The sequence below is a fragment of the Malus domestica genome, chromosome 03 (genome assembly GCF_042453785.1).
Source record: "Malus domestica chromosome 03, GDT2T_hap1".
Taxonomy (NCBI): Eukaryota; Viridiplantae; Streptophyta; class Magnoliopsida; order Rosales; family Rosaceae; genus Malus; species Malus domestica.
The window spans coordinates 8,361,605-8,376,956 of NC_091663.1; the positions used below are offsets into that span (position 1 = coordinate 8,361,605).

At 36.6% G+C, this 15,352-nt stretch overlaps 1 protein-coding gene across 1 annotated transcript; it reads left to right on the forward strand.

Annotated features, from left to right (window-relative positions):
* Positions 1 to 11,468: 11,468 nt before the first annotated feature.
* LOC114823120 (osmotin-like protein) lies at positions 11,469 to 12,677 on the forward strand. Its single transcript, XM_029098471.2, has one exon. The coding sequence runs from the start codon at positions 11,558 to 11,560 to the stop codon at positions 12,398 to 12,400; it is 843 nt and encodes a 280-aa protein (XP_028954304.1). The 5' UTR covers positions 11,469 to 11,557; the 3' UTR covers positions 12,401 to 12,677.
* The last annotated feature ends 2,675 nt before the right edge of the window (positions 12,678 to 15,352 follow it).

Genomic DNA, 15,352 nt, shown 5'->3' on the forward strand with positions numbered 1-15,352 from the left:
GTATGAATATAGATATAACATTTTCATTCCCAAACCAAACCATTGCCATCCCTATTTCTTTATCTTAGCATACATGTATTTTGTGTTAAAGAAATTATTCTCTAAAACCTTGTTAAATTTTCAATTTATGTTTATATGCCATTGTTGGGGGGTTTTCGTGTTGATATTTTTGGACCTCAACAGCCATGCATATAAAAGGTTGCAAAAGTGAGTGTTTAAAATATTTATGAAATGGCTGGTATTTTTGTTGAAACCTCCGAAAAATCAAGAATTGATATGAATATCAATGATAATTATGATTCACTACAGAAATTTACCGAAATTCTTTGTAGATTTCGAACTTTTGCTTTTTTTTTTTTTTGGGAGAATTTTTTTCTCCAATTTTGATTAAACCTGAATAATTAATATATGAATTCATTGCAAATTTTCATAATTTTCGTCATAAAAACCAAGATCAAAATTGATATACATTTATACCGTCATATATATGCTTATTGATATTTACACGCATATCGATATTCTTAACTGGCAAAAGCAGGAAACACATGAATTTTTCACTTAAAAAAGAACACAAGGGATCTTTTTTCCTTGCAGACGGTACGAAAAAAACAGACAAGCGGGCATTGTAGTCTTGTAAATGGTGTTTCTCGTGACCGTCTACCTCGAACTCTATGCATTCCTAAAACCCCACCGCTTCGTTGATTGATTCCAAGTTTCCAACCAAAGGATCATTACCAGTTTTGAATTTTCAAATCTTTTATTTTTATTTTTTATGAAGCAAGATATTTTCATTACATTAAAACTAGTGCAACGTTTAAAAAAAAAAAAAAACAAAGTAAACAACTACAGATAAGTAAAATACTAAAGCAAAATGAGAGTTGTAACTCAAAATATAACAGGAGGTTCACACAAGTTTAGGCCAGAAAGTTGCAAAAACAAACAACAAAAAACGCTAATCTCCAGCAGCATAAACCACACCGCAACTGTCATCACATCCTTCAAGGAAGCCAAACTCTGAACTGAGAGAGTAGACATCAGATCCAAGTCCTTTTCACAGACCCCTGCAAATATATACAACAAAGTATCTTATGGGTAGAGAGTGAGGTTAAAGGGTATGTTAAATACCCAACACTTGGCATCGATGGGAATCCGACATGCTGATTGGGGGGAAGTGAAGGAGGGAAGTGGATCTGATATCCAATTTTTTATCAGAACTCGTCGATCTGAACACATGGTGGGACGAAGATGAAGTATCACAGCTAGGGAGGAGGGGGAAGGAAAACTAGAAGACATAAAGTAGTAAAAGTAGAAAAAAAAATGTCGGATAAGGGGCATGAAGCCCAAATCTGAGACAAGCTCAGGGGATAGTTGAGGTGCAGCTTAGGGAAAACTGAGATAAAACGCAGGGGAGAATCGATAATGAAAATGAAGGAAAGAGACTAGAAAGGGGAAAGGAAGAAGAGGTGGATGCATGAAGAGAAGGGGAAAGGGGAGAGGAGATGAGAGGGGAAGAAAATGAGGAATAGTGGCGACCGCCTATCCCGAGTAAGAGCAAGGAACGACGACTGAAACTTGAAACTGGGGGTGCTTCTGGATCTGGGATTTGAAGTTAATAGAGAGATGAATTTTCAAATCTTTATTCTCTTTTCAACCAAAAAATAATCTATTTAGATATGGTATGACTGTATAATGAAATCTAATATTTTTTCAAGGGTAATGTTAGAGAGACTAAATTTGTAGACAAAATCTTGAAAACTACAGAACATGAAAGTTAATGATTGATTTATTACTTAAACGTTGATAAACATGCTCATTCTTATTGGTGGATGCATCATTTAGTTTGCAACCAAAGAAAACAATTTGACAACAAACTCTATTTTCCAAAGAAAAATCAATCAATTTATATATTAATTTTATATGATACAAGCATTATGCATCTCATATCAATTATGTAAACTACCCAATTATATTTTGGACAATAATTTATAAACTTTGTAGGCTCATGGAGGTCCACTCTAATATCATTAATGTAACAGCTCGTCCCAAATTTTACATTTTTAATAGGTTTAAAAGCGTGAATTTACGAAAATGACCTAGACGTAAGGACTTTGACTTTCGTTGACTATCAGTTAGAGAGACATATGATTTATTCTTTTAGCATATCCTCGTAGTACTTGTTGCTACAGACGCGTGGGCGCAAACGGGACGTGATTTGGAGCTATAGCGAGGGAGATATTAACGTTTGAAGTTAGGGCATTTTAATAATTTGGTTATTATTAGAAAACTCTAAAAAAATTTAAATGAAAATTGGTGTGCCATGTGGGTGGCCCAAATTTAAAGACAAGGACATGGATGGTTGTGATTGAAAGGCAAGAAGAGAGATGAGAGATAAGTGGAGCAATGAGGAGAAGAGAAAGAAGGGTGGACCAATGAAGGATGAGAGAAAGGAGAGAAAGGAGAGAAGAGAGAAGAAGAAGAAGAGGAACCTGTAATACCCTGAAAATTTAAATATATGAATTATATATTCATAATTATTAATATGTGAAGAAAATCAAAAGTAAATCGATTTATGGGTACGAAAATAAAATTTGGAAAATTGTAAAGTTTTGTTTCTAAACATTATGATAATATACGTATTGGTATTATTGAGATTTTTTGTTATTTTTCGAGAAATTATATTAAATTGTTTGAGATTATTTTTTAAATTAAACTAATTACGAGGTTTAAAGCTTGGAAATTAATTATTTAAAATTTATAGACCTTTTAAGGTCACAATTTATATTTTTGAATAGAGCTCGATCTAACGAACGCGTAGGTGCAAACTGTTCGTGAAACGGCGTTTTATCGAAGAAGTTATTAACGTTTAAAGTTGGGGGCAATTTAGCAAAATAGTTGAGTTCAAGATAATTCTAGATTTTTAAAGAAAAAATCTGGAAGGCCACGTGTGTGGCCGAGATTTAAAGACAGAAAAGATGGGTGGTGGAGATGGTTTATAAAGGAGGGAAAGAAGGGAGAGAGGAGCCAATGAGGAAAGGGGGAGATGATTGAGGGACCAATGGGGAGAGAGAACCGGGAGGGAAAGGAGAGAAATGAGACACGGGGAATCGGGACTCGAGCCTTGGCGACCCGACCCGGTTCGGCACTACACCTATTTCTGACGGAATTTCACCCCTTTTTCCGGTGAATTGGGTCAATCAACCACTTGGAAACCCCTCCACGACCTTCCCTCTCCTTATTACCCCAAAAAAATCATGAAGTTTGGTCTTGAAATTTGGAAGAACACACCTGAGGGTGCCGCGACATACCTTGCTTAAATTCAACCAAATCTAAAATGAATTGATTAAATTTCCACTATTAGTAGACTCCTATTAACCCCAGGAACAAACCCCAAGCAATGGTTGGGGCGTCGGAGTTTGTTTGAAGTCGAATTAAGGATACCCATTTCTAGAGTTCCGACGGGTTTGGGCCAAATTGGAGCCTTTCTAGACCAAATTGGATTTGGCCACAGGTATGAAGTTTTCTCTACTCTTTGAGATCTTCATTTCTGTAATTTTTGAGAATTTTTAGAAATAATTGAATTTTCCGGCGAGTCGGTGCGGCGGCGCACAGCCAGGGAGCCGATAATTGTGTTTTTATGTGAATGTTGTTATTTTAATTATGTTTTTGAGATCAAATTGCTGCGGTTTGAATATTAGTACGATTTTGGAGTATGTGAACTACGAAAGGCTTGATCCCACTCCAGGGTACGTAGGCAGTTTAACAGTGTTAGATGCAGCCTTAAATAATCGAGAATTTCACTTTAATTGAGAATTATTCTTATTTTGAGAACATGGCCAATTGAAGGGAAATGGAAATATCTTGAGATTATAATTGTGTGGTTGTTCAAATAATAATATTTAGGAATCATATTGGAAATAAATTTTAGTACAAAAATTTGGTAAGGTAACTATACGTTTTAATCTTTAATTAACATTGATGGTTTTGTATGTGAATGAGTTATTTAAATAAAGATTTGTGATTTAAAATTTGCTAAATAAAGTGGAGTTTAGTTTGGGCCTATCAAAAGTAATAACATTATTTCCCGAATTAAAAAATTAATTCGGGGCAGGGCATTACAGAACTGGTCGGGTTCACCATGACTCGTGAACCGACTCGGTTCCATCTCCCAATTCCGACCACCATAGATGGCGAGGTTGGTGTCAAAATGATCCTTAGGTCGAGGCCATTCGATAATTCTTCCTATTTCACCCCAAACATCAAGGGATTTGGCATTGATTTCACAAAACCTGCACGGTGGGGTGTGGCGGTTTTGGGTTCGAACCACACAATTCCGAAGTTAACCACATCTATCACCACCACCCATAACATCCTCTTGAGGCCTAGAATAAAGCCCAAACAAGTTTGGGGGCAGCGGAATTGTTTTGAAGTCGGATCGAACACACCCAAATTCAAGGGTTCCATACGGTTTTAGTGGAATTGAAGCTCTTTCAGGTCAAATTAGCCTTTGTCATAGGTATAGATCGATTCTTCTCGTCGATTAGATAAATTTTCATGTTTGGATTGTGTGATTTGGTTGAAAAATAAGAAAGTTCTAACGATTTAAAGTTTGCCTAGTTTCCAGCGACCTCCGCCACTTTCGAGGCATTTTCCGGCCAAACCACGCGAGTTAGCCTTCGAGAAAGGTATCAATCTCTTCCTCTGGTCGAAAACTATGATTTCCCTTTTCAAATCACTTGATTTCGTGGAGTATTGACAAAGTTATGGATGTTGAAAGGTTGCCCAGAAATTTCGGCGAGTTACCAGTTTTCCCGCGGACAGCCATCTTTTAGACTATTTTCTAGACACCTTCGGCCACCATTTGGACTCCAAGCTAGCGCTAATCATTCAGGATGCCTCGATGCGTGTGCTAGAGAATCATAGCATGGATTCCAGGTGAGTGGGTCTTTTCCTTTTATCATAGGCATATAATTGATAGTTCCGTAAACGCTTCTAAAATGATTTATGCATGTTACCTACAATTAATTATTGTGAACTACGAATGGCTTGATCCCTATTTAGGGTACGTAGGTAATCTAACGAGATGTTAGATGCAACCATATAAGAAATGAGATTAAATAATCGAGACAATAGCCTTGTTTAAGGAATTGAGCAATGTGAGGGATATTAGTGAAAAATGTGCGTTTTAACTTTATGTTTTGGTGATTAATAGTTAGTACACCGTATTATATAATTGGAAATACTATGAAATGTTTTAATTTTAGATTTCATCATGGCATATCCACACGTATATTCCTTGCACATAATTATTATGAACGCTCTGAAGTGCAAAGGTGAACGCATGACACACAGGTAAGTTCATGTAAGTTTAGGTAAGTTCAGGTAAGTATACGGTATTAGTTGAATTGATGGGGTTATGATATAACTACATTTATGTTTTAAGTAACTCCGACACTGTCGTACAGGTTGCTTATGAGTCATACAAGTTGTATTAGATGCAATTAAAGCTCATAACCATGCACCCCGGTGTTAGTGCTTCTGCCCGTGGCCAGGGCATAGTCCTTCACGTAATGCCAGGGCATAGTCCTTCACGTAATGTTCACCTCTCGCACCATACGCTCACCTTGAATTCAAGGTAGGTGCACAGGCCTGTCGTACAGACCACTATAGGTGGTTCTAACTCGTAGGTGACTCTTCATGTGATCATGGCACTTGAGCATATTCATTTACACCCAATCCTGTCGTACAGACCACTACTGTGGTTCCAACTCGTGTGCAGGCGTACTGTCGTATAGGTTACTAAAGGTGACTCTGCCTAGATTGATTGATGAACTATGATTCAGTCGTACAGGTCATTAGAGGTGACTCCGACTTATGTGCTAGCAATGATTAATGAGATATGAGTATAGTCGTACATGTTACTAGATGTGACTCCGACTTATGTGCTAACAAGGATTGATGAGATATGATTTCAGTCGTACAGGTCACTAGAGGTGACTCCGGCTTATGTGCTAGCAATGATTAATGAGATTTGAGTACAGTCGTACAGGTTGCTAGAGGTGACTCCGACTTATGTGCTAGCAATGATTGATGAGATATGATTTCAATCGTACATGTCACCAGAGGTTACTCTGACTTATGTGCTAGCAATGATTGATGAGATATGATTTTAGTCATACAGGTCACTAGAGGTGACTCCGGCTTATGTGCTAGCATTGATTGACGAGATATGGGTGCAGTCGTATAGGTCACATTAGATGACTCCGGTTGATATATCATTTTGTATTGATTAAGTTCATTTGGCCTACTTGTTAATGCATGGTGGAGTTGATAGACATGGCATACCCGTGGTTTTGGCCATTTTCGAGTATGGTTTGGATATATATATATATATATATATATATATATATATATATATATTATAGGTAGTATTGTCTTAGGAAAACGATACGGGTTTTACATTGAGGGGCATTACTTCTAGAAAGGTAATAACCTTGGGAAACTTGGTTTTATTGCTCACTCACACTCTTTGTTTTATGCCCTTCAGGTTTTAGCTGCTGAGTTCGTATCGACGAGGATCTGTGGTGAATCTTAGTATTGATGGCTACCTCTGAGGGTATGATTCATACCCATACTATTGTACTTTACTTATGCTCTAACATCGCATGTGAAATGAGTTCGCTACCGCCCCACAGTGCACTCTGGTATTTAAACACTTTTAGGTTCAAATTTATTCACATTTTATGGCTTCGTCACCTTCCAGGTGTCGGCCAGCACAACTCGATTCAGAGTCCAAGTGAACTTTCTGGGTCGAGGTGTGTCAATTAATATTGTCTCAACTTAACCACCTTTTACTAAGTGTTAGATTTTATCGCAAAAATATTAGGAGTAAAAACTTCTATATATTAATTGTATATTATTCTATCATATGACCGATGTACGATCATATTCACCAACAAAAATCTACTCATACTATATACATTAGTAAAAAAAAACTCCTTGCGCGACGAAACACACATAGACACGCAAAGTGACTTTGTGGGCGAAATTTTAGACTTCGTCGTATGTTTAAAAAAATAAAAATAAAATTTATTTTTCAAAAACTTTGCGTGACGAAATCCAAATATTTCGTCGCCTAAACCCAATTTATTTTCTTTTTTTATTTAATTTTATATTTTAAATTGTAAAATAAATTTTTTTTCATAGTTTTTATTATTTTTTAAAAACTTTGCGCGACAAATATTAATATTTCGTCGCCTAAATCCTATGTATTTTATTTGTATTTAATTTATATTTTATATTGTTAACCTAAATTATTTTCTTTATTTTTTATTATTTTCCTTGTGCGACGAATCAACATTTCATCACCTAAACCCTATTTATTTCATTTTATGTAAGATTCCACATCGATCAACGGAGAGGGGGTGATATGCCTTATATGTACATGCTCACCTCCCTGTAGCACGAGGCATTTTGGAGACTCACTGGCTTCGGATTTCATCGGAACTCCGAAGTTAAGCAAGTTCGGGCCAGAGCAATCCTATGATGGGTTACTCACTGGGAAGTTCTCGTCTGAGTTCCTAGAAACAAAGCCATAAAGGCGTGGCCAAGGCCTAAAACGGACAATATCGTGCTACGGCGGAGCTGGTCTGGGATGTGACATTTTACTTATATTTTAAATTGTAAAATAAAATTATTTTCTTTTTTATTATTTTTAAAAAACTTTGCTCGACGAATACTAATATTTCGTCGCATAAACCCTATTTATTTTATTTTTGATTTAATTTTATATTTTGAATTGTATAATAAAATTTATTTCTATAAATTTTGGGCGACGAACCAATATTTCATCTCCCAAAATAGTTAAATTTGGGCGGGTGCTGAAAATGGGACACGGGAAATTTAATTTTTAAAATTTTTAAAACTTTGCGTGACCAATATTTCATCGTGCAAAACCCTAAAAATTGGAGTGGGCGCCAAAAATGGGGCATGGGAATTTAAAAAAAAAATTAAGACTTTGCGCGACCAATCTTTCATCGCGCAAAGTGATACGGTTTTTAAAACCAAAATAACTCCTCCATAATTTTCTCAATCTATCTCTCTAGTTCTCTTACCTCTCTTCTCTTTCCCTCTCCCCTCTCTAACTCTATCTCTCACTCTCACTCACTCTCTCACTATCTCTTCTCACTCTCTCACACTCTATCCTCTTTCCCTATCTCTCACTAACTCCTATCTCCCTATCTCTCACTCACTCTCAATCTTGCCAAAAGGTATTTTCTCTCTAAATTTTAATTTATTTTTCATTAATGTGTTTTTGGAGTCAATTTTAGGTTTGTGTGAGGTTTGGGGTCGGGTATAGGGTGAGGGGTGGAGTTTGGGGTATGCCGATTTTAGGGGAGGTTATGCCCATTTTTTAGTATTATTTTATTTTATTTATTTTTGGTTATTTGACCATGTTTGTTTTTCTTTTTTTTTGTAGGGAATCGTCGGGACTTTGACGGTGAAAGTTAAGGAGTTGAGGATTATGATGCAATCAAACTACACTACATCCCCCGCCACCACCACCACAATAGACTTGTATTAGGATTTTATTATTCTAATTTGTTAATTTATGTACATTTTTAATGAAATGTATATTATGGATAATTTGATCACTATTTTTCATATGTAATTTTATTTTGAATATGTCAATTGAAATTAAACTAATTAAAAAATAAAGCCATACAATTAAATTAAATTCAAAAAGTAAAAATTCAAAAAAAATTCCGCTACCAAATATTTTGTCATGCAAAAAATTACTATAATTAAATTAAATAATAAAAATAATAAAACAAAACTTCAATTTAATTAAATAAAAAAATTTAAAAAAAAATCTTTCGTCATGCAAAATCTTACGCTACCAAATATTTCGTCGCGCAAAATATTAAATTAAATTAATTAAATAAAAAAAATCAAAAATAAAAACTTTGCGTGACAAAATATTTTGTTTCACAAAGTACCTTCGCGCGACAAAAATTAATTTTCGTCGCGCAAACCCTATCGGCACAAGCTTTGCACGACGAACCATGCGCGACAAAAAATTCGTCGCGCAAGGTCTTGAGCGATGAAATTTTATTGCGCAACAAATCTTATTTCGTCGCGCAAAGTGTTTTTTTGTAGTAGTGATAACACATAGACAGTCACACCACCTAACGAGGTAACACCACACTAGCTTCCTATATCCTTTGTTTCTTGTTATTTACTTACAATTAGTTATGATTTGTAAACGACGCGTTATAAAGGGTTTTATTTTTATCAATCTAAAGTTCGTGCCAATAGTTTTTTGCATCTGCGGACGGCTAGGTGAGTCGTAGCTAAACATGGCATCCGTTCTTTTGAAGTATGCATTGCAGTGGATTAAATCCATCAAATTGAAAAATGACAAGTCTTTTAAACTTGAATTTCTATTTCTTTGTTAAATAATTCAAAATAGTTTTCATTTCTTTTTACTCGGAAAATTTAAGGAGAGATGAATAACCTAGGGATGTCGACATGTTCGACAATTGGCAAGTTCCAGTTCATCCTCAACCCATAAAAATTCAAACTTAGTTTCAAGGTCAATGGTGGTCCTCCATTAGTTTCAAGGTCAATGGTGGTCCTCCATCTCCCTTAAGCTTATAGAGATATCTGTGGTTTCTGACCATTACAGACTCCTGAATTATTTAAAATAACTGATGGAAGGAATTATATTTACCATATAAATTGACCTAGCTAATGGTAATTTTCTTTTGTTCAAATTTTTAAAATTATTTTTAGGGTTTTAGATTTTTTATGTTGTATTTTGACTTGTTGGTTCCAGTTTGAGCCGTTATTTCTATTGGTTTTCGAGTTTGTAAATTATATTAGGACTATGATTTTTAAGCCAAGTTCTGATTTTGTTTAACTTTCATCTATCTTATGGCATTCATTGAGCTCGTATAATCATTTGTTGCGTGGTATCAGGATTAATGGGCTGGTGAGGTAATGGCTTCATATGTTTGGGGTTTTTCAAGATTTGATTTAAGTTTCTTAATTTCTCTTGTTTAGTTACGCAGGATGCATCTTATTCAATCTCCTTGTACTATTTTCTGATTTAACGGTGCACTTTTGTTGATGATACTCATTGCTAATATGTTTGGTGAACTGCCATCACTTTCTGTATTTCACGGATTGAATAACTTACGCTGATATGTCACCGTAATGATATCCCAAGTCATTTACAGTCGAGCATTTTAATTTTTTTATGCAATAATATGTGACTCGGTCATCACTTTCTGCATTTTCTGCAGACTCCGTAAAAATTCTGGTCAGAAGTAGTAATGTTTTAAGCCAACAGAAGTAGAGAAAAAAACCGATGCTTTTACTAAAGAGGGACATCAAAGTTTTTGTAAATTGTGATGCCGTAAGTCTCTTTAGCTACAGAGAATAACCGATGCCTTTTCTATGCGATATATATATTATGTAGCATCACTTCCCACCGGTAGAGATACAAGAAAGGCAATACAATTTCATTAATTGTTGCTAAAGACCAATTTTTAAGTAGTGTCACTTTTAAGTGGTTCCTTATATAATATATATAGTTGTTTTTTTGCACGTGAAAGACACGAATATGTAATATGTGACTAATCTGAAAAAAAATGAATGGCTTTTATTTGTACTTCTGTGTATGGACGACTAACATAGCTGAACACCATATTATTCACTCCAAGTATGCATGCAATCGATAAAATTGATTAAAATATGCATGTGGATATGGGTTAATTAGGAATGTTGAATTGAGAGAATTGACAATTGGCAAGTCCCAGCTCATCTCTATCCAGAAAATTCAAACGATGTTATTGGGGGACCAGGATCCTCTCCTGAGCTAAGGATGAGGATCCTCCTCATTAATGAGTGTGGACCGTTTGATGAAAATCAAATAGCTACAAACAGGGGGTCCCTTTAAACTTATAATAATTTTAACCGTTGGATTTTCATCCAACGGCCCACATCACTTGATGAGGAGGATCCTCATCCTTAGCTCAGGAGAGGATCCTGATCCGTTATTGGGTAGACGGAGGTTCTATATCGAATATTTTTACTATATTAACGAATGCATGCTATAAAATCCTTGTCCTATATAATCCTCCTCTCTGTTCTCGTTTCTGAATTCTGACCAATAGAAGACTCCCGAATTAACTTAATAAATCCCATCAAAATATCCGAAATATGCTTTGTGAGAATCTCTAGAATTCTTTAATCATATATGTTTATTGTGCAGTTATTTTTTTTTTCAGGTAATGTTTATATTTAATTTTAAATCATTATAATAATTTATAACTATAAATATACGATGAACGGATATGATTGAAGGATTTTCAAGGTTCTTACAAAAAAAAAAAAGTCCAAAAAAAAAGTCCGAAAAGGATAGTACGTACTGTGCATTACAAGAACCCAGAAAAAAAAAAGAAAAAAAAAAAGCATGCTCCACCAACTTTCCGACACACACTGAACCCTAAGGGCAATTTCGTCTTTCCATTCCTACATGGCCCCATAGCGGTCTATGCCATTTCTCTATAAAACTCACCCAAAACCCTTCACGTTTTCTCACACACATTTATCCAGAAAACCAAAGGAAATGGCTGTCTCCCGCTCTCACTTCCACTCCCTTCCACTCCTCTCCGCCACCACATTCCTCATCCTCGCTGCCGTCGTTCACGCCACTCACCCTCAACCCTCCATCCTCACTCTCGTCAACAACTGCCCCTTCCCCATCTGGCCCGCCATCCAGCCCAACTCCGGCCACCCCGTCCTCGAGCGGGGCGGTTTCTTCCTCAACGCCCTCACCCACCGCTCCTTCCCCGCTCCCACCCAGCCCTGGTCCGGGCGCATCTGGGCCCGCACCCACTGCACCCAAAACGGACCTCACCTCTCCTGCCTCACCGGAGACTGCGGCGGCCGCCTCGAGTGCAACGGAGCCGGCGGCGCCACCCCCTCCACCCTCGCCCAGATCAGCCTCCACCACGGCGGCCCCGCCGACCTCTTCTCCTACGGCGTCAGCCTCGTCGACGGCTTCAACGTCCCCCTCACCGTCACTCCCCACGAGGGCCACGGCGTCTGCCCCGTCGTCGGTTGCAAGGCCAACCTGCTCGCCACGTGTCCCGACCGACTGAAGGTGACGTCACCGAAGGGCGTCGTGGCATGCAAGAGCGCGTGCGAGGCATTCGGCACCGACGAGTTGTGCTGTCGGAACCACTACAACAGCCCCCAGACGTGTCGGGCTTCGGGCTACTCGCAGTTCTTCAAGCAAGCTTGTCCCACCACCTTCACTTTCGCCCACGACAGCCCCACACTCATGCACCAGTGCTCGTCGCCACGCGAGCTCAAGGTGATCTTCTGTCACTAGACAGCGAGAGAGAAGGATGATTCCAACTTCCAAGTAGTTCAACTTGGAGTGAGTCGGTGTCTAGGTTTTTAATTATTAAAATAAAATTAGGATTTAATGGGGGGAAATATTGGAGAAAAAAGGGAAAATAGGTCTAATTAGTGCAGTTTAATTAAGGTAATGTGTGTTATGGGGTTACCCTAGAAAAAAATGTGTATTATGGGGCGTATGTGGATGGTTTGGTTGTGTAATTTGTGTAATGTTAATGGATGGTTACGTAATGGAAGTGTTTTAAACAGACTATCTCTGCCAGTTACTATGTTTTAAGTTCAATTCTCATTAAATACAAATTTGAAATATGTTTTAAGTTCAATTCTCATTAAATACAAATTTGAAATTTGAACTACATCGTTTTTTAAAATTAAAAAAAAAAGCATAATATCTATTGCTTTGTTGTTTTATTTTTTATGGTAAAAAAAGTGTTGGCACAAGAAAACAGGAAGAAAATAATTGAGGGAGTCTTTTTTTTTCCTTTCTCTTTTTCTCTGCATAGAAGAAGGCACAGTAATCCTGACCGTTTAAATACTAGGAAATATAAGGCAAGAAAAAGAGTGTCTAGCTCCATCTTAAGGATTTTATTAAGGAAGATAAAAATCTTTGTGATCTTATAAAAGAGAAAACCTAGTTAAATAGAAAAGGTCCGAATATTTTATTGAGGAAATTATTGTTAAACATAACGCGCGATCGACTTCATTTAGGTAAAAGCATACAAGTACTGCATTATGAAGTTTAATCACTAGGGGTATCCTATTTTACTTTTCACACGCTCCTTGATAATTTCTGTACTTTGATCTTCTTCAATTCATCCGATCCGACGGCCGAAAATTAAAAAAGTGTGAGAAGTAAAATGGAGTGTGTGGATATCACACCCTAATCACTAATCAACGTCCAATGAGCTTTGCATGGTACAAATTACTAAATCAAAAAACCAACGACGTTAGGATATAAAGCGATTAAAAAGGCTAAATGGATTGATAATCTGTACGTGACAATGTTCAAGGATTAACAGCTTTCACTTCTTTTCTTTTCGGTCCAAAAGGGGAGTGCAGGGTTTGTGACAATTAAAGCATCTTAAACTGACATATATCAAGTTAATTAGTGGGAGTTTAATGTGCTTTTTGTTTTTGTTTATTTTAAGCTTTGGAGAGCTTAACTAATAAGTTAAGTCGAGACTCGAGAGTGATAGGAAGAAAACTCAGTCGTATTATTTAATAGTAAGCAATTAAAGACTAACCCAGAAAATAAAAAATGATCAGACGTGGTAAAGTTGTATTAAGAGAGTAAAGACGATAATAATAATAATTTGCGGAAAAAAAAAGTTGGACTTGCAAAAGTAAATAAAAGCAGAAGCAGATCGTCGGGAGGTGGCCGAAGGATCGCTCAAATGTTCCATCTTTAGAAAAAGGAGTTCGAATCTGTGGGGAACATCTGATGGGTGCAGGAACCAAGGGGCACAGGCTTACAGATATGTATAGCCTCTGAAGAAAAAGAAGGAAAAATAAAAAAGAAAGAGAAATGGTGAGCCTTTGCAAGCCACACAAATCTTTTGCTTCTTTTTTGCTCGAAATTTACCCATTGTTTATTTTCATCATGATGAGGCATTGGGTATCACGTGTAATTGTCCTTTTGCTTCATTCGAGTTCCCTCCTTTCGTTCTGTGGATAATGTTGGATAAATTAAATTTATAATTTAAATTTTATAAGTTAAATGATATAGAAGTTACAATGTTGGATAGATTAAATTTATAATTTAAATTTTACAAGTTAAATGATATAGAAGTTGTTAATTGAATTATTATTTCATTATTGATTAATGTGTTTATTTTTATTGACACACATCATTTAGTTTGAAATTTTTTTACAGTATTTATTGGATATTTAAAGAGGTCGCACTTGGTGCGATGACAAGTGTCTTCGCCCATGAGCGGTAGGTCTCGGGTTCGAGACTTGAGAGCAACCTCTCCATAAATGGGGATAAGGCTAGCCAACATTCACCTCTCCCAGACCCTGGGTAAAACGGAAGTCTTGTGCACTGGGTACGACCTATTTACTGGATATTTAGAGTTATTTAATTGGTAGATTTTTATTTAAAAATACAAAAGTCATAATTTAATGATTAAAAAGTCTGAAGCACTTTTGTTTAGGAGGAAATAAGATTTAAATTAAAGAGAAACCTCTGTGACACCTAAGGTTTTGAGAATCATACAAGAGATCGTTTTTTGCTTGGGGAGGAACACACCCTTCCAAACATATAAATTAGTATAGTTATGCCCAAGGAAAGTGATAGCATTTGCTGTGGAGTTTGCTTCCCTATAATTATGATTCCATTCTACTAGCTCGAAAGATAAGGCAATCCATATAATTTCCTCAATAATGGTCCTAATTCTGCACGATACTGTACACTTTCTTGAAACTGCATCGATGACAATCTTCTAGTCCCCGTCTACCACAATTTTCCTGAATTGACGATGGTTGGCAAAAGCTAGAACTTCCACCATGGTGATCGTGTTTGCCCTAAGATGACAAGCCTCGCCAAAGAGGGTAGCCCTTGATGATTTATGATAATAAAACCCTCTGCAGCAGAAGAACCCTCCACTAACCCATCAAAATTAAGTTTATCAAAGCCTTCTGCATGAGGCTTCCAATTTGGTGTTGACTGAGATCTTACTCGTGCTTGGTTCCTGTTTCATAATAGCATTCAAGAAATCTTTGCCAATTGAAGCCGCTACCATGAGACAACGAGTTAGATAAAGTTTAATCTGTTTAAAAACAAAATTAATTATATCATTCTACATTTGCCAACAAAGAATTAGTATTTTAATAATATCATAAAGATCATCTTTATCTAAAGTTGACATCCCTATTAACCAATCATTCATTTTGGTAATAAGGGGGTGGAGACAGATTATTACAA